We start from the raw sequence: 22,765 nt of genomic DNA, 5'->3' as shown, positions 1-22,765 counted from the left end.
GTGGGTGATTCTGCGGTAAAACGCTTGGAAACTGAAATCCAGCTTTCGTGCGTTCGGGAAAACCATAGTAAAACGTTCAGGAAAACAAGCTATACACTAGCGTTTTAGTTGAGTAGGAAAACAATCACAAACATCATGTTTTCATGGCATTCACCGTTAGTTATTCTGTGGGAAGACGCTTGCAAAATGCAGGGTTCGCGCGTACAGGAAAACTATAGAAAAACATTCAGAAAAACAAGTTATTCATTGGTATTTTCCTGGTGCTGGATAACATGCAATGAACATAGAGCTTTTCTAGAGTTTTTCTGAGTATTTGCCCTCCGTTTCCAGATATCGGAAAACTTTAGTATATTACATACAATGAATATCTGAAGTTCATATATTTTGAACTGCGGTATTAAATACGTATGATGCACGATCCTTCGCAGTAGATAGAGCTATTTATGCAATAGCGAAAATCAGACCTGGAAAAAATCAGGCCTGTGCGGGATTCGAACCACTGACCTCTGCGATACTAGTGCAGCGCTTTACCAATTGAGCTAACAAGCCAACTGGGAGCAGGCCGTTAAGTTGATTCGTAATAAACCCGTGATGATAAATCAGATACAATGAATATATCAAGTTCATATATTTTGAACTGCGGTATTAAATACGTATGATGCACGATCCTTCGCAGTAGATAGCGCTATTTATGCAATAGCGAAAATCAGACCTGAAAAAAATCAGTATTTTAAACACAAGTTGACTCTGATTGGTTTACAAACTTAGGTAAAACCTATAATTCTTATAATTCTTGGTATATCCTTTGCCTAGGTACTTACAGAGAAATCAGATAGCAGAGCTACCACGTGGAGTCTTCAGCTACAACACCAAGTTGATTCAACTGTGAGTAAAAAACATGCATTGCTTATTCCAAGACACACATCTTTAAATGTCTTATACAGACCCAATTACACGTATAAAACATCTCAGCTCGCGTAGTTACAAAATTCTAGTTCCATATTTTAATTGCTCAAGGGCTCATAAAACATGCAATGAGGATTAAAGCTTAAAAACTAATTATTCTTATGTGCTTGAAAAATTCCTGGTTACCGGAAGCCTTACAATGTGTTACCCGGAGGTAAGTTGACATTATTTATCTTACGTAATGAATTAGTAGCAAATTCAGGATATGCCCTCCAACTACGTACAGACTTGAGATAACCAAATGCAGGAGCTACCATCTAAAGTCTTCCAAGCACAGCGACTATCAGTCCTATATTATAATTATATGTACAATAACTTCCGTCAGGCCCGAAGAATGCTGCGATATTTGTCTGTCTAAAAAAGGAAAAAAAAAAATAGCAGAGAGCGATGCTCGAAGGCAAGTGCGAGCTTCAAGGAACAACTTATCCAGGCATAATTTATATCCTCCTTTCAGGGACTTGAGATACAACCAGATAGAGGAGCTAACACCTGGAATCTTCAATAACAACCCAGAATTGACCATATTGTAAGTACAGGATAGTTATGCATACCTGTATGTTGCTATCGATGCGCAGTGAGTTACAAATTGCCTAATTTCTCACGCGTTGTGGGTGTAGTCACCTATGAGCTAAGGTAATGCAACAAGGTGTGATGGTTAATTGATTGGTAGTGATAAACATATGGGAGTAACCTGGCCTCATTAAATCACCTAAGAATTTTTAAAAATAAGGCTAGCACCGGATGTTGGTGGCCTTGGCTCTAACAAGTTCATTTTATATCTTTGCCAAGTTCTTTTGTTTTCATATTTGTTTATTTTCATGCCTCAGATACCCTGCGCGGACATTGTGATAAAATAAGAGAGGGAGAAAACGAAATGTGATCGTCCATGCAGGCTTTCTCTCTATAACTGTTTGCTTTGCCCTCTCCCCTCCTCTTGAATTCTGCTTTCTAGCTCTTTCTATGATTTCTTGCGACAGATCTATCTAGATAGAGTTCTTAAAATTTCTGCTTTTTGAAAGCTGAGCGTCAGGGTATTCAAACTCAGGGGTCTTCGATAGCCACAATATGCGAGAATCTTTTTTCCATCACCTACTTAAATTCATGATTTATTAAGTATCGCTCGTAACTCAACCATATTCTTAGGGCGTCTATCTCGTTCGCACATGCTAGCATATCCCTGGTAATCAAAGGCTCTGTGAGCCAACTCGTGAATTGGATAAGCCAATGTAATTCATGTGTCGTCAATAGAGATTGATGTTTGATTTCCATACTAGAGAATGAATCATTCTAAGAACTGCTGGACTGGTAAATGAACGTTCTGAGGAATTTGATGTGAAATGAAATTAGGCCTCAAAGACAGAAAATATGATCTGGGTAGGAGTTAGTGTAAGACAATCACTGTCCCAGATTTTACTGTAAAGGTTTGTGGGAAGAAAGTTCAAAAGAGTGCTGTTTTGTTTATCGAAAGACTATTGTTGCACTATTAAGCTAGATATTTACTTGGGATGTAAGGATTGAGATAAGCATATAAAAGCTTATGCGCTGAAAGGGACGCTTGGACATAAGGATAAGTATGTATGCATAAGATTATCAAAAGGTTGCGTTCTTTTCATACTTATACTGTCTGGCGAGTCATGCCGTAGATGACCCTGTGGTACTGCCACAATCATAATAACTTTCCCTGTAACGATGGAGTGGTTGGATCAAATCCGGAGCGCAGAAGTAAATTTTTCGTTTTGCTTAACCACTTGTAACCGCCCGAACCGCTCGATTGGCTCGTGCGAGAATGCTTTCCCCCTACCTCGCCTAATGAGCAGAATTTAGTCCTTAAACTTCCTCAGTTGGAGATCAATAAACCAATCAGAATCCGTCGTCTGCGCATATATTTTGATGGCCTTAGCGGGCACTAGAGTGGCATCATTCTGTGCGTTCTTACTAAGTGATCAAATTTGAAAATGTGGCATCCACGCGGCCGACCTTCAAAATTTTCAAGTCGGATTTTTCGTTCCCTTGCGATCGAGTTAGACCTTGTGGAACTCAGAATATAAAGTAGCAATACTATATATAGAATACTCTGTTTGGAAAATAATGGACGTCAAGGTCTTAAACGTGACAGAATAAACTCTCAAGTCTTCGATTCTCCGTCTAAAACGATGCGAAATGTGGAAACCGAACTTGCGGACCTCAAGCAGGGCCTAGTGACAATTTGACGATTCCATGGCCCGTTAAATATTATGTTCGAGTAACAATGTGTTCAAAAAGTATAGTTTAATAGAAGATTTTGTGTTAAATCAAAGTTTTTCAGAATTTTTAACATAACACTACGCAATTTTCTGGCCGTGAAGTCAAATAAAAACAATCTAAGCATGATGAGTTTTACCGCGTGGGCTTTGTACACGTAAGAAACTCGTACGTTTTTCGCTTATGACAGCAAATCAAGAACTGTTTGGAATAAAACTGTCGTCCCGAAGTATTTCTTGGTCATTTTTGTCTTGCTTCCTATTGATAGATTCTATGAAACTTGAAATCTCTTCGCTCACGAACAAATTTGCATATTCCTTTTGAAATATGACCCGCGTACCTTTTTGCACACATACGGAAATATTTAGCGATTTTTATCTTTCACCTTCATTTTTGAGTAAAAACTTAATACACACCTATCGCTTACCTTCCTTTCTTTGTTTTCTCTTTCGGACAAAGTAATCATTGCATGTAGACATTCACAAAATAATCCTGCATGTAGACATTCACAAATAGGAGCACTGACGCCATAAATAAAATATACGCTGGAGACTGGGCAAACTTTAAGTCACGGATGAAAAACGTATAGTTTTAAACTCATTTATTATTCGCCAAAAACTATCAAATTAACTAAAAAGCCTAAAATGGAAAAAAAGTTTAAAGGAATCGACCAATCGAGGGAGCGAGCAAGTACCATTCTTCACATCATATCTACACTCACTCTTGTGCATGCGCGCAATTTACAAGTTAAAATTGAATTATACTAAAAAAAAAATGTTTAAAAAAACCCATCAATTTTTACACGAAAACAAAAGCAAGAAATTTCGTTGTGAATTGCTTATTCCAGTGGTTAAGCTGCAAGAGTTGTAAGTGAAAAAACGTCTATTGCATATTCCACGACACACATTTAATGGACTAATAGAGATCAAATGAAACGCTTGAAACATGAAAGTCGAAGTAGCAGGATTCAAATCCTATATCCCAGATCGCACATGTACCAAAGCCTGGTTACAAATTTTAAAAGAAATCCCATTCTCATAGCTATCAATCCCACTGCTCTCAGCGCTTATTTTCACCCAGTTCCGGGTAATAGTATCAGCCCACCAGAATATAAATGATAAACTGTATACATCCTCTTGATTAGAAGGACATATTTAACTTTATCTTTAAATTACGGTTCTTTTTTTATTGCAATCTGATTTCAGTCATTATTAATCCCAGTAAGTTTGAAAACAGGTCAGAGTAACACCTTTCATGAGCTTTTTCCCCTAGCGCAAGCAACGTAAGAATTCCTCGCATCAGACTTATTGCATTCAGAAACTCAGCCATTCGAAAAGATGGTGTCAGAATAATAGTTCTCCGAACTCCAGCTCCATCTAGGCTTCAGTTGCTTTAAAGAAATTGAAAGAAACGTTTAATGATGTCTAGACTTACTACAATTCAGCGCTACTACCAAGTGAGCACCAGAGCCACACGCTGGAAGCGAGGTACAGTTGAGAGGGTTCTCCTTTCTAGTGGAAAGGACTCATATAATTTGTAATTAGGAAATTGCTAAAATTTTAGCAATTGCCGTGAATAAGCCTGAAAAGAGTAAATTCATTTATCAACCCTCTAAAGTTTGCCTCGTTCCCAACGTGCCATGTGTTCAGAAATATGAAAAAAGGTTTGGGGTTATTTTCTATTTCGAATGAAGTTTTCTTTTTTATACATTTCAGCACGTTAAAATTGTTATTAATTTACTGATTTGCTATTGCAATATTTGCGTTTATTAAGGAACTTCATAACACTTTTTAAATGTTATCTTTTCTTGTTACCAGAAACCAATTAAAACAAAATGGTCAATAGAACATTATAATAGAGACACACTCTTGGAATCATAATTACCTATTTAGGAGAGATCTTTAATTTAGTTATGTCAATTTCTTAGGTCCTTAGGTAGAAACCAAATCAAGGAGCTTCCACCTGGAGTCTTCACTAACAACTCCAAGTTGACTCGCTTGTATGTAAAACATGTAACGCACATTTACCAAAGCCTGGTTACAAATTTTAATAGAGATCTCATTATCATAGCTATCAATCCCACTGCTTTCAGCCCGTATTTTTACCCAGTTCAAGGTAATAGTATCAATCCAGGAGAATGTAACTAATAAACTGTTCATATAATAAAACTCAACTCTCCCGCCACCGAGCCTAATAGGTCTCGTAGCCCTAAAGTATTTACTTAGCATAAAACCGATTACTACGCAACAACAATTTATGGCTTGAACCATTTTAGCTACTACAAGTCAAGCTTTAGAAGAAACTGGTTTAAAAAATCACATGTTGAATCGTCATACTTTACTCTAAATTTCATGAGTAACCGAGAGCACTTTTTCAGTATTTTCAACACAATTTGACTCTGATAGCCGAGGGAAACTTGCGAGCCACACGTTGAAAACGAGCCCCACGTTGAAAACGAGCCCCACGTTGAAAACAAAGTACAGTTGGGAGGGCTTTTCTTTCTATTGGAGGGGTCTCATAAAATGTTGTAATTAGGTAAATTTCGTTTGATCGTTGTCATTGGATCAAATAAAAATTAATTTTATTACCATTAGGTGAGCAAAATTTTAGCAAGTGCAGAGAATAAGCCTGAAAACCCTCTAAAGTTTGCCTCGTTCCAAATGTACCATTTGTTGAGAAATCCAAAAAGAAGCCTAGGGTTATTTTCTATTTCGAACGAAGTTTTCTTTTTTCAGCATTTTAGTGTGTTAAAAAATGTTATGAATTTACTCATTTGATATTGCAGTATTTGTGTTTATTAAGGGTCTTCATAACACTTTAAAATGTTATCTTTTTTATTACCATGAGTCAATCAAAAAGAATTTGTCAAAAGGACACAATACCATAGACACACTTTCAGAATCGTAATTACATATTCAGGAGAGATCTTAAATTTAGTTATGTCCAATTCTTAGGTACGTATGACACTTTTTAGGTACTCATAACACTTTTTAAATGTTATCTTTTCTTATTACTATAAAGCAATTAAAACAAAATGGTCAAAAGGACATAATAATACAGACACACTCTTGGAATCATAATTACCTATTTAGGAGAGATCTTTAATTTAGTTATGTCAATTTCTTAGGGGCTTAACTGAAAACCAAATCAAGGAGGTACTACCTGGAGTCTTCACTAACAACTCCCAGTTGACTCATCTGTATGTAACACATGTAACGCACATTTACCAAAGCCTGGTTACAAATTTTAATAGAAATCTCATTATCATAGCTATCAATCCCACTGCTCTCAGTGCTTATTTTCACTCAGTTTAAGGTAGTGGTATGAATCCAAGAGAATATAACTGATAAACTGTTTACATCCTCTAGATAAGAAGGACATATTTAACTTCATCTTCAAATTACGGTTCTTTTTTCAATCGGAATCTGACTTCAGTCATTATTAATCCCAGTAAAACAGGTCAGAGGAACACCTTTCATAGGCCTTTTTCCTCTAGCGTCTGCAGTGTGAAAGAGAATCGAGTTGGAAATCTTACATTCAGAAACTCAGCCATTTAAAAAAATAGTGCTAGAATAATAGTTCTCCAAACTCCAGCTCCATCTAGAAATCAGTTGCTTTAAAGGAATTAAAAAAAATTTAATGACGTTTAAATTTACTGCACTACTCTTTTGTAAAAAGGCTGATAGTTTGGAGAGAAACTGTTTGGGGCTGCGTCGGTGGAAGTAACGAAATAATTTGGATATATCAACAAAGTTGAAACGGCAAATTGGACACCCTAACGATTACCAAAGCTGAAGTTTCGAGCGTTAGCCCTTCGTCGGAGCGAATAGAGGAATTGTGGGTTATGTGTGCTTTTAAAGGCAGAAAATGGATCTACGTTATTGAACTCTTTTGTCAGTTCCGAACCAGGGGATAACTCTTTTGTTGAGGGGTTCTACCACTCGCTTGGCGAATTAATGAAAGGTACTGAGACTCTGTAATTTTCTTCTTTATTCTCCTAAACTGCTGCTTCTACTACAGCTAATTTTCTCTCTCCTGTTCCACTGCTTATTTCTACTACGTTCAGCAAGGAGTGCTCCAGTATTAAATACAAAAATCACAGACATGTTTGGGTTAGCTAACCGTGGGAACTTCCAAAACAGGATTTTCAGTGTGGGTAAAACTCAAGGTCAGTTTTACCAACTCAAACATGACCACCTAGCAAACTAGTTATCTTCAACCATAACAAGGGATTAAAATGTCTAGCACGGTAAGTGCTGAGCCACGTTCAAGCACACACTAAAAATAAATGATCAAAACTATAGATTCATCAAAATAGCACGTAGGGGCGAAAAGGCGAGACTTAATAAAACAAAAGGTAAACCTAAAAATGCTTGAAATATCGAGCCTTGAAAACGCTCTACAACACTTTTCCGCTATTTCCTGGTTTTGCACGTTTCCTGCGCAAAAGTAAATAAACCTTAACCCTCCTGCCCCGATGACTATTTACTCTTGTTGGACACTCTGTAGCCTTTGAATATTTACTTGGCATGAAAACCGATTACGAAGCAACAAAATTTCATGATTTAAATCGTTTCAGCTGATACAAATCAAGCTTTAGACATAAATGGTGTACAATATCACGTGTTCAATCGTCTAACTTTATTCCAGAGGGTCACAAGAGATATGTCGATTTGAACAATTACGTTAGTAGCTATCGTCCACGTGCAGAAAATGGTTGGCAAAACATACAAAAACATTGAATGGCTCTCGAAATATGTCAGGTGTCGAGAACAGTTTACGGAAAATTATTTCAATATATAAACTTACGTTTGCCAGAAGAAAATGACACGAAAAAATATAAGATGCGTAAAATGTTTAACCTAAATCCAGGATATGTCCTCCATCAACAGATTTAAGGAACATGATAGAGGTGATATCACGGCAATTATCAGCCACTTACCATAATAAAATAAAGAATAACTTTAAAAAATAATCGAACTGGAAGTCTTACATTCAGAAACTCAGCCATTCCAAAAGATAGTGCCAGAATAATAGTTCTCCAAACTCCAGCTCCATCTAGAAATCAGCTGCTTTAAAGGAATTAAAAGAAAAATTTAATGATGTTTAGACTTACTGCACTACTCTTTTGTCAGTTCCGCACCAGGGGATAACTGTTTTCCCCTAGTTCCTGGTTTTGCACGTTTCCCGCGCAAAAGTAAATAAACCTTAACCCTCCTGCCCCGTTGACTATTTACTCTTGTAGGACACTCTATAGCCCTTTAATATTTACTTGGCATAAAAACCGATTACGACGCAACAATATTTCATGACTTGAGCCATTCTAGCAAATACAAATCAAGCTTTAGACATAACTGGTTTACATCACGTGTTCAATCCTCTTACTTTATTAAAAAAAGATCATAAGAGATAAGTTGATGCGAACAATCATGTTAGTAGTTATTGTCCACCTATAGAAAATGCTATTGACTGAGTCTCTATTTCATGACTAACCGAGAGCACCTTCTCAGGATTTTCAACACAAGTTAACTCTGATAGCCGAGAAAAACTTTAGATTTTCGAGTGCTTAGCAAACCATCCAAGAACATTGACTGGCTCTCGAAATATGTCGGGTGTTCCAAACATTTAACAGAAAATTATTGCAAAATTGAAATTTATGTCGGCGAGAAGAAAATGCAGTAAATGGTTTGAACCCGGGGGTAACATGTGAAGGTGTAGTCTGATCGTCCGGGTGAGTGTAGTCCTGAGAAGGACTGTTGTCGGTGGTAGTGACTGTTTCGACAACCTGTGCGGAAGTCATCATCAGAGTCTAGTGAATGATTGTTGTCAGTAAAATGTTCTTATTCCAGTTCGCGTGAAATGATCGGTTGGTTTTGGCGTGATCTAGACGGCAGCAACAGCAGAAAATTTATATATTATGCGTAAGAAAACGGTGCTAACTTAAGTACAATTCGAAAAATTTATATATTACGCGCAAGACAGCAGTGCTAGCGTTAAGTAAAATTCACTGTATGTGGGCCTTACAGTCCAGTCATTCAGGGATTATTAGTTTGCCACTAGCCACTCATTGCAGCAGAAATTTCACAAATTGTTTTGTACACGACAATTTTATATTTACAGGGGTAGGTGTAATAGTGAGTAGGTAAAAACAAAAATGAGAAATTTTTTCCTTCAAAGATATTTTTAGTCGTCCAGAAGTGATAGCAACCATAAAGTTATGAGATAAACTATTGCACCATAGATACTGTAAACAGCTCGTCTGGGAAAGGGAACAATCTGTGTTTAAAAGCACTGCAATATCCAGTATCTCAGAGATCATGGGTTCAAAGCCGGTACAGGTCTGAAAAATGTTTCTAAGGCTTTATTTATTGTTACTGCTTAATTAGTGCTCAGTTCTTCACCCGCAGTTCACGTTTATGATTTTATTTTACAGTCATTAAAAATGTGATTAGTCACCCATTTTGATAGACACGTCTTAGAGGAACACACAAATACTTGATAAAAGTCAAAATTTTGTCCCAGTGATTGACATGACACCTTGGTAACACTCAACCTTCTGCCCATTCTTTGACTGCCTTGACATGCAGTCTCTCTCTTTTTGTGATGTTACTCCTGGCAGCTAACCCTTCAAGGGACAGCATGCTGCTCTTCAGCTCTTGATCTGTGTGGATTCCTTTTCCAGATGAGATCAGGTCTAAGCCACACGAGATCACCTGACCCATTACTGAAACAAAAATAGGTGATGTCAATTAAGTGGGGCACTCAACAAAAATGATACTATAATACTCTTTTAGAATGAAGGTCTGGTTTGTGCCTGAAGTAAGCCAGATTTTCGAATACTTCTCTACCACTGAACCATAGAAACTCTCTCTAATAATTATGTTACAGCATTTCTGGGTTCACCTGAATGCTAGTGACATAAAATTATGACATTTATCAACCATATTGTTAGCTGATTAGGATCATCGAAGTCAAAAGCACTCTCATGTATGTAGTCAAAATAATAACGATCTGCCTTTATAACTAAGCTCTACTGATCTCTAGAAGTCACCAGAAGTCATTTTTAAATCACCCAGTCACTAATATGGTAATAAATAATCTAAGCTGCTCATATTTTTGGAAAGGAATAGTGACTTTAGCCAAGGAGTCAATTTTACTAATAGGAACTAAAAGGAGTGCAAAAACTTACTCCCTAAAATGGCAAGGGGGAGATCCAAGGAAGAGTATTTTGCATGTTAGGTATTAGTTTTTAACAACTCAACTCAATATTTTCTTTTAATGGTTGATAATAATTCACATTTCCTTTTTACAATCAATCTCCTTAACACATGTTTCAACTAAGTCTTATACATACATACATACATACATACATATACTTTATTTAATCTCGAATTTGGAGTAGCTAAAGAATAAGCTAGTATCTTCGAGTTACAAGTATAATTCTAAATACTACTAAAATGTAAAATGTAAAATGTAAAATTGTAACATTCTAAAATTTAACTATGAGAAAGAGTCATACTGTAGAATCTTGCGCTTGAAATCAGAAAAGTCAGACGTTCTAAAAGAGTCCGGAAGAGAGTTCCATAGTTTTGAAGCCATATATGAAAAGAAGTGAAGACCATAAGAAGTAGTTTTTGTAGACAGTAGAGACAAGATATAATTTCCGCGTAGATTATAGGATACAGAGCGGAAACTAAACATATTCTTTAGATAGCCTGGATAGCAGTTAAAAAACAAGCTCTTGTACAATATAATTAAGAAAGTCTGAAGGCGTCTTTTACACAGAGATTTGGAGTTAACTTTGCTAAGTAGAGAGTCATAGGGAGAATTATAATCCTGCAAGATAACTCTAAGAATTCGCTTGTTTAAATATCTATCTTCGCAGTACTACGCGCACCACAAAAGTACTATACAGATGAACAATAGTTAAAATGGGGCATAATAAAAGCCTTATACAATCTTAGTAGAGTATCTTTAGAGATAAGTTTATGAAATCTTAGCATTACATTGAACTGGCCATTTATCTTCTTACAAATAGTTGATATATAATTATCAAAACGCAACCTATTGTCAATATTTATTCCAAATAATTATATCCAAAGAATCTCTTAATGGAAAAGAGAAGGAGTGGCCTGTTTTTCCCAAGACTATGGCCTGGTGTTTTGTCTCATTTACAATCATTCTTTAATAAATCTCTTTAATAAACGGTAGAATATTCTGTCCAGAATTGTCATTAGTCCATGCCAATAAAAAGTTGCACAATAATTGTTATTCAAAATGCTGAATAGAAAAGTTCTCACCAAAGTTGGGATCTGCTGCTAACATCTTTGAGACAGAGCCCTCAATTCCATTGACACTGCTGTCATCATACCATCCTGTATACTAAAACTTAAAAAAAAAAAAGAAACAAATAAACTACATACTAATTTTCTCACAAGGATCAATGCTAGTTTTCACTAAGGTTAATTGTCATATCTCTCAGGAAAAAGCTACATGGAAGTTATGGTATGACCCCAATCATTGAAGTTATCTTTGGTGATCAACTCAGTCGATAAAACCAATTCATCTTGTAATAACCCCCATCAACAGAGCACCCGATAAACTATTTACAACCTCATCACTGCTATTCATTGATGGTTGTGAGAATTACTGTAAAATTATGAAAATAAGTCCTGGGGCTAATACATTTTTCAAAGGACCTTTTAAGGAGCTTATTTTTGGAAGGAACTTATTTTGGGAAGGGGCTTCTTTTTGGTGAGGCTTTATCATAGGGAGGGAATTAGAGTTTAGCCCTGATATCCATATAAATTTTCAACCAAAGCCAACCTGTGTTAGGGTAGCATCAAACATTTTTGCTGCAATTCATTGCTACTTGTTGTCAGTGGTAATCCTTCACTTCTCCAAGCCTACAAAAACAGAGAACAAACAATTTATTATTATCTTCATACTTACAATTTCCAACTCAAACCTTCTTAATTCCAAGTTTCAAAATCCTAGCCAAACCATTCACTCTAGGCTAAATTAGTGGTGTAATTTGGATATATCAACAAAGTTGAAATGGTAAATTGGCCACCGTAATGATTACAAAAGCTGACGTTTTGAGCGTTAGCCCTTCGTCGGAGCGAAGTGGTGTAGTTCAGTTGTCAAGTAATACTTGATGCTGCGTCTACTTTTCTGGGTGAATAATATTTTCATTCTTGGCAACCATTTTGAACGGGCAAGGGTCAGTTACATACACAACACGTTCATAATGTCAGCAAATGTGTTTACTATCAGCGAAGAAAGTAAATTCCTACAAAGGAGCGAAAAAATAAGTTACAATACAGAAAAAACTACTTTAAGGCGACTGCAAAATGAAATAAAAAAAAAAAAAACGATGAAAACAAAACTGCTTACCAAATGCTGAGAAAGATAGGGTTGTTGGTCAGGGCCACTGAAGAAGAAACCTACTTCGAGGAATGATGTGACACTAATAGCTCGGTACAAAAACTGGCAATAAATAAGGGCGAGGTAATAAAACTATAACGAAATTTACATACAGCAAATAACAAAGGAGCGTAACTAACGAAATACCGGAGGGAACAGAAAAGAATACACGATAACAAGTAAGTGAGAAAATGAAAATAAAAAAGAAGAAAAATTTGCCCCAACACATTTCATGATTTTAAGTGGTAAGGAAACACACACCTCCTCCCAAAAATTATTTTAAAAAGTGATGCATAAAAATGGAGCAGCTTTCATTTGAGTGTTGAGTTTCAATCCACCATATCACTTTGATTTTGCTTCGCCCACCACTATGATAAGTCCCAGAGAGTTCCTCCATGTTCTCCACTAACCAGACTTAAAAAACTGAAAAACATCTGCAACTCAGCCACTCCCAGTTTCATGTCCTCAAGGCAACTGGCTTGTTTTTACTTTGAGCTCTCATTGACCCCCGGCCAATAGTTGGTTGCCATTTAACAAAATTAATGATAAACACCACCACCAGCATACACCCTTGTTATGGATGCACACAGGAGGTTGCTAAGCATGAAAGAGGCATAAGAGTCACGTGAGGCAATAGCTGAGAGAGACTCTGGGTCCTTGAGTACTAAGCAAACCTCCAATCTCCAAACCCCCAAATTGTGTTTAACATTTGTTTTATAACATAACATTGATACATTTCAGCAGTCTCCTTTTAGTCAATTAGCAAATCTCATGTAACCACAAAAATAACATGTGTGTGGGAAAAACTAGTCTTTCCATTTGCTGATGTCAGCAGCATAGACCCATGGGCAGCACTAAGTTGACCAATCAGAGCACACACTTTACTGTGGTTATGTTTAACTGATAATATCCTTTGAACAGTGGTGAGGCTAAGGGTGACCTGGTTGATACAAACCTTGCTGCTTTTCAAATGCAAATAACTTTGTTATCATGCTAACTAAACACTGATCTCTATCACAACAAGGTCACCTTCAGCCTCACTTCAAATCAAAGGCTTGGTAGCTAAGTACACAACTGTAAAATGGTCTGACTATTTTAATTGAATGTTCTGATTGTTGGTTATCATTACTTTGATTTTGTTGTTTGGACACTCCATCAAGATGCTAACTAATAACAATTATGAATAATGTAATTGAACCTCACAAACTAATGGAGCAGGTCAAAATGAACTAGTAGTCAATCGTTTAACTGAGTGGGTTAATTCATATAATGCAGTAAACAGTCGCCTCAAGCCTTTATCCAAAATAAATAAATAAAAAAAAATAACACAAACAAGGTGCTTTTCAAATGATAACATAAAGCACTGGTCTAACAAATAGTCCAAAAAGGGTACATGCCTCGAAATGCAAACCTAATACTGATAGTATTCCATGTTTGTTTAAAATATGCAGGGGGATTCTAAAAACTATATCAGAGGACAAATTTTCCCAAATTGTTTACACGTAGAAAATCAAGCAATTTAATATCAGTGGTTGCATGGTATGCCCAAATTATGACATTTCTTCGACTAAAAACACCGCCAAAATTTTTAGGATCCCTTGACCTCTTTTAAAGACAACTGGTCACCTGATTAAGTCTCTCAAGGAGTTTAAAAGAAGCATTCGGCAATTAGAATGGACATCATAATATGCACATTGTAAAATAAATTATAGAGAAACTGTGAAGGGTAAGATGCTATAAAAATATATATCAAAGGGTAGAATTTGAACACCACTTTTGGCGAAGCAGGTGCGTGCCGCTTTAAAAACAAAAACAAAAACAAAATGTATTCGCTGCGAGTCCCCAGTGGAGGTCACGCTGAACCGGGAGTAATAACGCATTTAGTTCAGGTCTATTCAACCTTTCGTCAGTTTGTTCCTCCCAAAATCTTGAAACTAATGATAAACGAGTTAGGACACACTTATAAAAGTTACGCGCATCAAATGGCGACTGAAACATTATTTAGTGGAGACCAGATCGAAAGAAACTATACGACCGAGTACCATGACTTTGCATACCGTAGACTCATGTCAACAAAATTTCGTGCCTAAAGATAAAACCCGACAGTTTTCACTTACGTCAAGACCCCTCCAGTTACTGTGCAAATAAGACATTCCGAGAGAAAACAAATGCAGTTTTTCGTCTGCTATGTTCCTTTACTTGTTACACTTCGTTGCACCAGACGTAATTATTGCGGCCGCACTGTAATGAAGTCAGCGGTGCATAGCAGGAAACAAAATTTGGAACCAGAAATCAGGAGTCGGAAAGCGTGAAGTAAGAACAACGGAATATGCTCTCAGTGTTTCCTTTTATTTATCTAGCAGTACAGACGTAACACAAACTATCGCCTGCAAGCAAGCTAAAGGCTGTCAGAATAATTGCTGTGTACTGGATTAGTTAATTCTCATTGTCATCCATCCCTTCGAGAAGATTTTCCTCCTGTAATTCTAGATCCTTGTACGTGATTTTCTTTTTCATTCTTTCCAAAATCATGCAAACTATCAATGTTCCGCTGTGAAACACATGCGCATACCCTTAGGTCTCTCTTACGTTTTACCTGGAATAACTGTAACATTGACCGCCAATAAACGATGCAGATGCTATACAAGCACTATGTGCTATAAAAGCACAGTGGAGCCATGAGAAGATCTCCAACCTTAGGCCTCACGGAACAGCGTACGCACGTGAGTTAAGGAAAATTTCAGACATGCGCAGGTGACGTCTCTTGTCGTGTTTACTTCTCCCCTCTACGCTTTTAAAACCTTACCGTTGAATATCTTATCAAAACACAAAGTCTCTGGTAGTTTAATACTTGAACCGCGAAGAATGCAAGGGAGTTAAGGATTCTACCGTTTTATTTTTTTTCTTTTCATCGACTTAGTGGCAGAAATGCTATTTTTTCGTACTGTTTTGTCATTCACTACGTGTGGTGTTTATTATTTGGAATTTCGAAACGGACAAGTTCAAGAATTGGCATTGTAGTTTCAAGGCAACTTGAGGTTTGGAGTCCACTGTTGTTCCTATGAAAGTTATTTTCATGTTTTTGACGCGCGTTCGAGATGTCATGGAGGAATGAAATATTTCGACTGAGCTGAGTTAAAGCAACTGAAGCGCACGATGCTCGAGGTAAGATTATAATTTAGGTTATCTTGACCCTATCTTGGGGTGAGTTGGTGGTAATGGGTCAATTGGCTTACAATCAATATCGCCCACCCGAGATCGAGAGTGAACTCCGGTTTATTCGTCAACAGGAACCAAGAGTAGTTTATCAATCACTTCTCGGGTACTCATTGGTACTATTGACGATGTTTGACTGATATCGATTGTTAAATCGATGCTTATTTCTTTTGGGCGCTTTTAATGTGGAGGATCGACCAATACACCGATTCTTTTTAGACCACAGTGCATATTCAATAATTTGTGTTAGTCCAGGTACAACAAGTTTTCTGTATGTGAAAAAAAAATTCCATCGGTGTAGATATTTAATAGTTAGAAGAAAAACGTTTAAAGGGGAGAGAGGATTCATTACGGGTCAGATTTGTCCTACTTATCTTTTACACGGATTAAGGAAAGAAAGGATAATGAACTTGGCACATTTTTAACAGTTCGAGTGTTTAAATCTAATTTATTACTGTTATACATTGTACACTAACTGTATGTAACATAACATTGGCTGCATCACTTTGCTTTGCCCTCCCTATACAAAATGATTCACTTATTATGTACAAGAACACCTATATAAAAGTCATGTACTTATTACATTAAAAGTTACCTACTGCTAATGATATGTTAAATTATACATGTGCAACAATATGATGATATAATCTACATGTAGTTAGGGTAAAGGTAAAGTCTGTTTACGAGCCAAGTGGCCCATTAGGCCGGTGCTTAACTCCGGTTTCTATAGCATGAAGCAGCTAGGAGTATTTCTACTCCCCCCTGGATGGGATGCGAGTCCATCGCAGGGTTACCCCCCAGCATTAAATTTGCTGGTACCCATTTATACACCTGGGTGAAGAGAGGCATTGTGAGAGGAAAGTGTCTTGCCTAAGAACACAACACAATGTCCCGGCCGGGGCTCGAACCCAGACCACTCAATCCAGAGTCAAGCGCACCAACTGTGAGGCCACCATGCCTCAACACATACAGTTAAATATTACATTTATTACGGTCTTAAACTACTGTAGTGAAGTGACAGCATTTCAGTGTTTGTTTAATATTCTACTAAGCTACAGTCATGCATAACAATTTAAAATCAGATATATTACAGCTTCATTTACCCACTGTTCATTTTGAATGTAATGTACAATTCATTTAATTCAAGATCCAATACAACATGATTATACATGCATGTCTCAGCTTTGGCTCCATGCACTTTACTTATACACGGTAAAAACAGTTACAATATTGCAAAGCTAACATGCTACATGCACTAAAACATTCAGTTCTGTTTACTTAACTAAAATGGCATATACAACATGCTTTTATCAGGTTAGTTCTAACATGTTGCATTGAAACATTTATTCATTATTGTGTCTCTGTGTGTAAAAAAATGCATTCTTGTTAAGATACATTTACTTCATGCAGTGTGGGTCAGTGAAATTAGTTCTTATGTACAAATCTAAAATGTTTAAAAGTTACTGAGCCACCCCCATGACTACTTTATTCTTCATGTGTAGGCAATGGCATAATATGTACAGTCATGTGGGACCTAGAAAGACAAGTAGTTAGAGGTTGGAAGACATTTGGAAGGTTTTGTAGACACAACTGGCATTCTCTTGGTAGATCATAAATTGCTAGCTCCTCTCCATAGTTCCACATCTTTAGCGCTGCTAGCTGCATGGGTCTTGGAACTTGTCCATCACATGTACTGGTAACTCCCTTAATTACTGTTGAGCTGAATGACCTTTGTCCCTCCAGTGTAGATGTTCCCTTGGCAGAAGCCTCTCAGTGAAGTTTAAGTTTGTGACCATCAGCTTTTATTGACTGAATCATATCTGGTAAGTCACTGTTTGCTTTCTTTTCTATCCAAGCTTTAGGGTAAACATCCTTTGCTGTAAGTGGTCTGTGTGTGCTATTTTCTCTAATCTTGTTTAAGTTCTTTCTTGCCTCTTGCAAAAGGTCTGTGGTGAGTATTTGGTCCTATTCTTTCATTCTTTCTTCATGAACTTCACGTGCAGCTTCTGTGGTCCTGGTGTTGGTTTTTCCACTGTGTAGAATGTTCTCAAAAACTGTGATTGAGGCCTGTTTTGATAACTCTGACTTGTTATCATTAAGGTACAGTTGTGAAAGGTTGAACTGTCTTTCTGCCAGAACATTGTTTACTGGAACACTGAAAATGTGCTTGGCGTGGAACTCGAACAGCTTTGGAGTGGCTTCTTTACTTATGAGTGAGCTCTGTTGTGATAAAGCCATTTATTTGATTTCACATGGCAATTGGGGTTTCTTTAATTTCCAAAGAGTCGCCCATTTAATTAATCCAACTCTGTCCTTAGAGACCAACGTGAGAATGTTATGTCCATGAACATGAAAGGGATTGTTCACTGACTTATCTTTTTGATTTTCAGATCTGACTGGAATTCCAAGAAGCTTGAAAACCGAATGCCAGAAATCACTTTGGTATCTCTGATCAGCTCCCATTCCAAACAACTTAGGAAAAGTTAACCACTCTGCTCCACGTTCTTTGATTACTTTAAGTGCTTCTTGTAACATTGGCCTCTGCACTTGTTTGTGAAAATGGTCAATAGCTGCAGGGTCTTTCAATGATATCTTTACCTGTTGTCATGTTAAAGGAAAATGTTCTGATGGAGACTTCATCATTTCATTTAAAGTTTCATGGTGCTTTAAAACAGTTGCTGGCCATGACCGTGCTAGGTAACCACTGGAAAAACCAAGTTCTGCATCACTAGCTTGGGATGTGTTCAGAGATGGGATGATAAACTTGTCAAGGAATTCAAACAAAAACTTGATTTTAACTTGGATCATAGGACTTGAGCTCATCTTAATGACATCTTGCCAAATAGTGTGGTGGCTATCTGATTTTGGCAATCTTTGAAGGAGATGCTCAGCAAGCTGTAAACAAGCTTTTCCATACTTAAGATACCAATGGAGAGTCTCATGATAATACGTCTACCTTGTGTCAATGAATGTCTGAGGAGGGGGTGGCTCTTTACTAAGAATACCTAGAGAAACATACATAACTTTGTATTGGCTTGGACGCTCATGATGGAGCCAAGATATTTTATATAGTAATTGTAAAACATGGGGGTAGCTCATGTCACCCTTTGCCCCAAACCCAGCCTGGTACATTCTTCTCAGCATGATCTTTAGTACATGTGGGTAGAATCCTACAAAAAAAAAACATTTCCTCTCCAAAAATTTTGGTGTTGTTTGCTAAGAGACCATTTACTTTTCCCTTTGGGGTAGAGGCATTGTCTCCAACCAACCCCGAAACATTGGTGATGTCATATTCGTTTTTCACAACGTGATAATCCACGTCAGACTGGTGTTTTCTGGACCCGCTTGCTGTAAGGCTGTTTGCTAGGACGTAAGCTCGAGGCTTGCTCTCTATAGGGCATCAGGTGTGAACACCCAGTATGTGCCTCTCTTCTCCTCCCTTGTGGGAGTCATCCCTCCAGAGATGAAAATCGTACTTGGAGTTTGAAAAACGCTTCAGTAAAATTAGTTTGTCTGCCTCACCTAAGAGAACATTCCAGTCAGAAAGTGTACTTGGGGAGACAATAAAGTTTGTTAGGGGGCCACAGTCAAACAGAATATTGAAAATCAGATGTAATGCTACAGGTGTGTTTTGATAAGATAACAAAGATGAATGTTGCATGTATCTGACACAAGCCATGAATATCAAAATTCTTTGGTTGTATCCATTATTACCATGTGCAAATGTCTCCACAAGGAAATATCCCTTTTTGACAAACTCATTGTTCCCCTGCAATTTCTTTTTCAGTTTTGAGGAAGCAGATCTTGTCCCCCTTAGCTTGTTGCCGAATTGTTTTTCTTTTTTTTTTCAGTAGACGTAAGGTTGTTTTGACACTTTTTCAGTTGAATTTGGAGCCTCAACGCTTCCTTTTTCAATTGGATGTTCTTTCCTTTTACACTGAATACTGAAATTATGGAACGGTGACAATTTGAATTAGTCAAATGTAACTCACGGATTTCACACGATAGAGTATGGAACCAAAGAATACAAAGTAAAAATGCCCGACTAGAAAATGTAAATCTAGTAAAAAAATGGTTATCACAATTGTAAGGTTGAATAACTGAAACTATTACTATTACGTTTCCACGGCGATCCGTGTGCAGATAATTTTGTTCATGTTTGTTAGAACTTCCAACTTAAGCCTTAAAACTTCACTCATAAAACTCTCGATACTGTATGACACTCAAAGTTACGCGTCGTTATGATTTGCTGCCCGAAAAATTAACTTGCCTGTACATTTATTACTGACTATGCGGCCATATCGACTACTCTACCTTAACATTCGAGAGGTTTTTCTTTTTCGGCTTCTGTTTGGTGGGATTGTTATCGGTTTATGATTAATACCATTTAATAGTGGTATCAACTACGATCGCGCAAGTTGCAACCGGCGAAATTTCAGAATGGGAATGAAAATCAGTCACCGTAATTGGTGGCTCCGACAATCTACAGTAGTATTCGTTGACATTTGCAAGGGTTTGCCTTTCCATTCCCTCCTGAAAAACACTTGCCTAGACTGCGTCTTAGGGTTTCGACTGTTCCTTTTAGATTGGCGTTTTCGGATCTCACCCGTTACACTCTCTCTGGAGTCGATCGAGTTTTTCTTCACTTAAAAGGCTGCACACTTGCACTGCAACGTCGCTTTTTTCTATTTCTTCGGAATAATTCACATATTTTCTCGGCTTCTTTTTAACTGGTGGCTGATTTTTGCAAGAAAACTGACTGCCGTGAGCTCTTTTAAATGCCATCAGGTCTCATCGTCGGCGAGTCGGCCGGCGATTTAATTAACAAAAATCTATAACTTTTGATGTAAACAACTCACGACACGAGCCCGCGTTCTTTTTCTCAAGCAGTGTTACAAAGTAATGTAATCTGCGCATGTCTGAGATTTTCATGGGGTTACGGTTTCCATGGGTGGGGTACCTTTCCGTGAGGCCTAAACTTAATCAAAGGACTCCCTATGGTTTATTCGATGTGTAGACGTTTCAACTTAAGGTGGCTCCTACCGGTTTTCATCTTTTTGATGGTTTGTAACTTTGAAAGAATACAACAGAAAGACTGACCAAGGCCAGCTGTACACTTTTACGGGGTTTAATTACATAATCATTTGTTATCCAAAAATAAGTGTCATTTCGTCACTAGCAGTTTCCATGGAAACGCTTTCATAGGCTTATTCAGACGCATTTTTTAGCTTGTGGCTTAAATAATTCGAAAACTAACGCGGTGACCCCCTGATTTTTTTTCAGTGATTGCTTTAGGCACTTGAAAAGGAAAATGCACAAAGATTATTAAAAAATTCTACGGAGCGGAATTTCAGAAAATCTACAAAAAGGGCAATTTTCACACATCGAAAATTTCCTTCCGTAGAATTTTCTATTTTTTTTTCTGATGATTCCTTTCGACGTTATTATCATATTGGAACAATAAAAAGAAGGGGTCACCGGACTTGTTTCCATGCAATAGCTTTCGTGAGTTTAACAATTTCCACGCGCCTTCTCGCGCATTTAAAAATCTGGATTCTATAAGATCGACATTTGCTCATGATCTGTCTTAGCTACCGCTGACAATTGCGTGTGCTCGCGCGAGCACCTACGATCTCATGTTTACAGACGTTTAGTGCTAAGAAAATCATTAAACAGCCGTCAAAGATAACCTCCCGAACTCATCTTAAAAATCCTTCACATGACTTCTGGCTATATATTATTTTCCTTGAAGTTTCGAAGTCTTCTTCCACTTCAGGTAGATTATACTTCACTTGAGTTCTTCTTTTTTTGCCGTCGCAAAATTTGATATCAGTTGAATATTTCTTTAAAATGTGAAGTAAAGCAACCTTTACTTCTCCGAAAATCGTCTTCGTTATCTTAGTTTCTATCTCCTGCATTCACAGTGCCCGCTCAACACATCAAATACAAGCTCATAGGTAAACTTCTCACATAAGTAGAAAAAAATCCTCGCGCCGCCATCTTTGTTTTAATTTTCGTCTTTTACTCTCGCGCTTCTTTCGCACGTTTCTGTCACGCGTGACGCAAGAGTGATTTGTTCCCCGCGCGAGGAAACTGGTAGGAGCCACCTTAAACAAGATTAACTGATATGAATAATAAGAATGGGAAATACTGTTATGTAAAGCAACTTTGAAAATACGTGTGGAAAATTGTATTTTATTTATCAATATGAAGCAGTTGGGACTTAATGACGACATTTTTTTTTTCTGAAAAAAAATAAAAATTAAAAATGAACTTCAGTTACGAGGCTGTCTGAACAACAGCTTTCGATCAGGCCTGTAGGCTCCTCGAAGTGCCGCTTTTCATGAATAGCACTTGTTTGTTTCAATAATAATAAAAAAGTGTTTGCGGCGGTGAATTTATAAGTTTCGTTTTATGTCTTTCGCAAGATTGATTCATCAACGATTTGCTGATGAAGAGTTTGTCGGTTGCAAACTAGGGAGAAATAAGACTTAAGACGTAGAACATTTGCATGAAAAAACTTCAGCAATGTTTAACGGTGCAATCTTGCAAATTGAAAGATGCATCATTTGGCAAAAAGTACACTAAATTATAGGATCTCAAAAAGTAGCCTATTTTTTCGAAAATTGTCTTCGTAGAGACCTAAGGCTCCCATATTTACTGTTGCTGGGCAACCTGACGGATAAGGTGACAATCAGTAGCAAAATTTAACGACATCATGACGGTGTGGGCCAACTGAATAAGACAAAAAAAATGATTAGGCAGGTTTTAAACGCAGATAAACGGTGAAGGCATAGAAACTGCTCATCCGATAGGATGACCATGAATTCAAAAGCGATGTTTACCATCATCGCGCGTACGTAGTTGCATAAAACAACCTTCCACGTAGAGTTTTATAATTCAATAATTGTTAATG

At 37.3% G+C, this 22,765-nt stretch overlaps 1 protein-coding gene and 1 long non-coding RNA gene across 2 annotated transcripts; one reads left to right on the top strand and one right to left on the bottom strand.

Moving 5' to 3' along the window:
- Positions 1–7,179: 7,179 nt before the first annotated feature.
- LOC148737420 (tetratricopeptide repeat protein 38-like) lies at positions 7,180–14,865 on the bottom strand. The gene is made up of 3 exons (XM_088748315.1): positions 14,751–14,865; positions 11,508–12,113; positions 7,180–9,931 (listed from the first exon to the last, which is right to left on the bottom strand). Exons 2-3 carry the CDS (start codon positions 11,530–11,532, stop codon positions 9,756–9,758), a joined length of 201 nt encoding a protein of 66 aa, XP_088604441.1. The 5' UTR covers positions 11,533–12,113; positions 14,751–14,865; the 3' UTR covers positions 7,180–9,755.
- Positions 14,866–15,406: 541 nt separating this feature from the next.
- LOC148737419 (uncharacterized) lies at positions 15,407–20,077 on the top strand. Its single transcript, XR_015996476.1, has 3 exons — positions 15,407–15,798; positions 17,593–17,672; positions 18,240–20,077. It is a non-coding gene; the product is annotated as an uncharacterized LOC148737419 (long non-coding RNA).
- Positions 20,078–22,765: the final 2,688 nt, after the last annotated feature.

Source organism: Stylophora pistillata, chromosome 2 (assembly GCF_964205215.1).
Source record: "Stylophora pistillata chromosome 2, jaStyPist1.2, whole genome shotgun sequence".
Lineage (NCBI taxonomy): Eukaryota > Metazoa > Cnidaria > Anthozoa > Scleractinia > Pocilloporidae > Stylophora > Stylophora pistillata.
The sequence above is the reverse complement of the archived record's forward strand: the minus strand, read 5'-3'. Positions and strand labels throughout refer to the sequence as shown.

Coding starts and splice junctions, on each gene's coding strand:
- LOC148737420 (XM_088748315.1), bottom strand. CDS start 11,532: ATGTTAGCAGCAGATCCCAACTTTG. Junction 9,932..11,507: donor AGCAGCAGATCCCAACTTTG/GTGAGAACTTTT, acceptor TTTTTGTTTCAG/TAATGGGTCAGGTGATCTCG.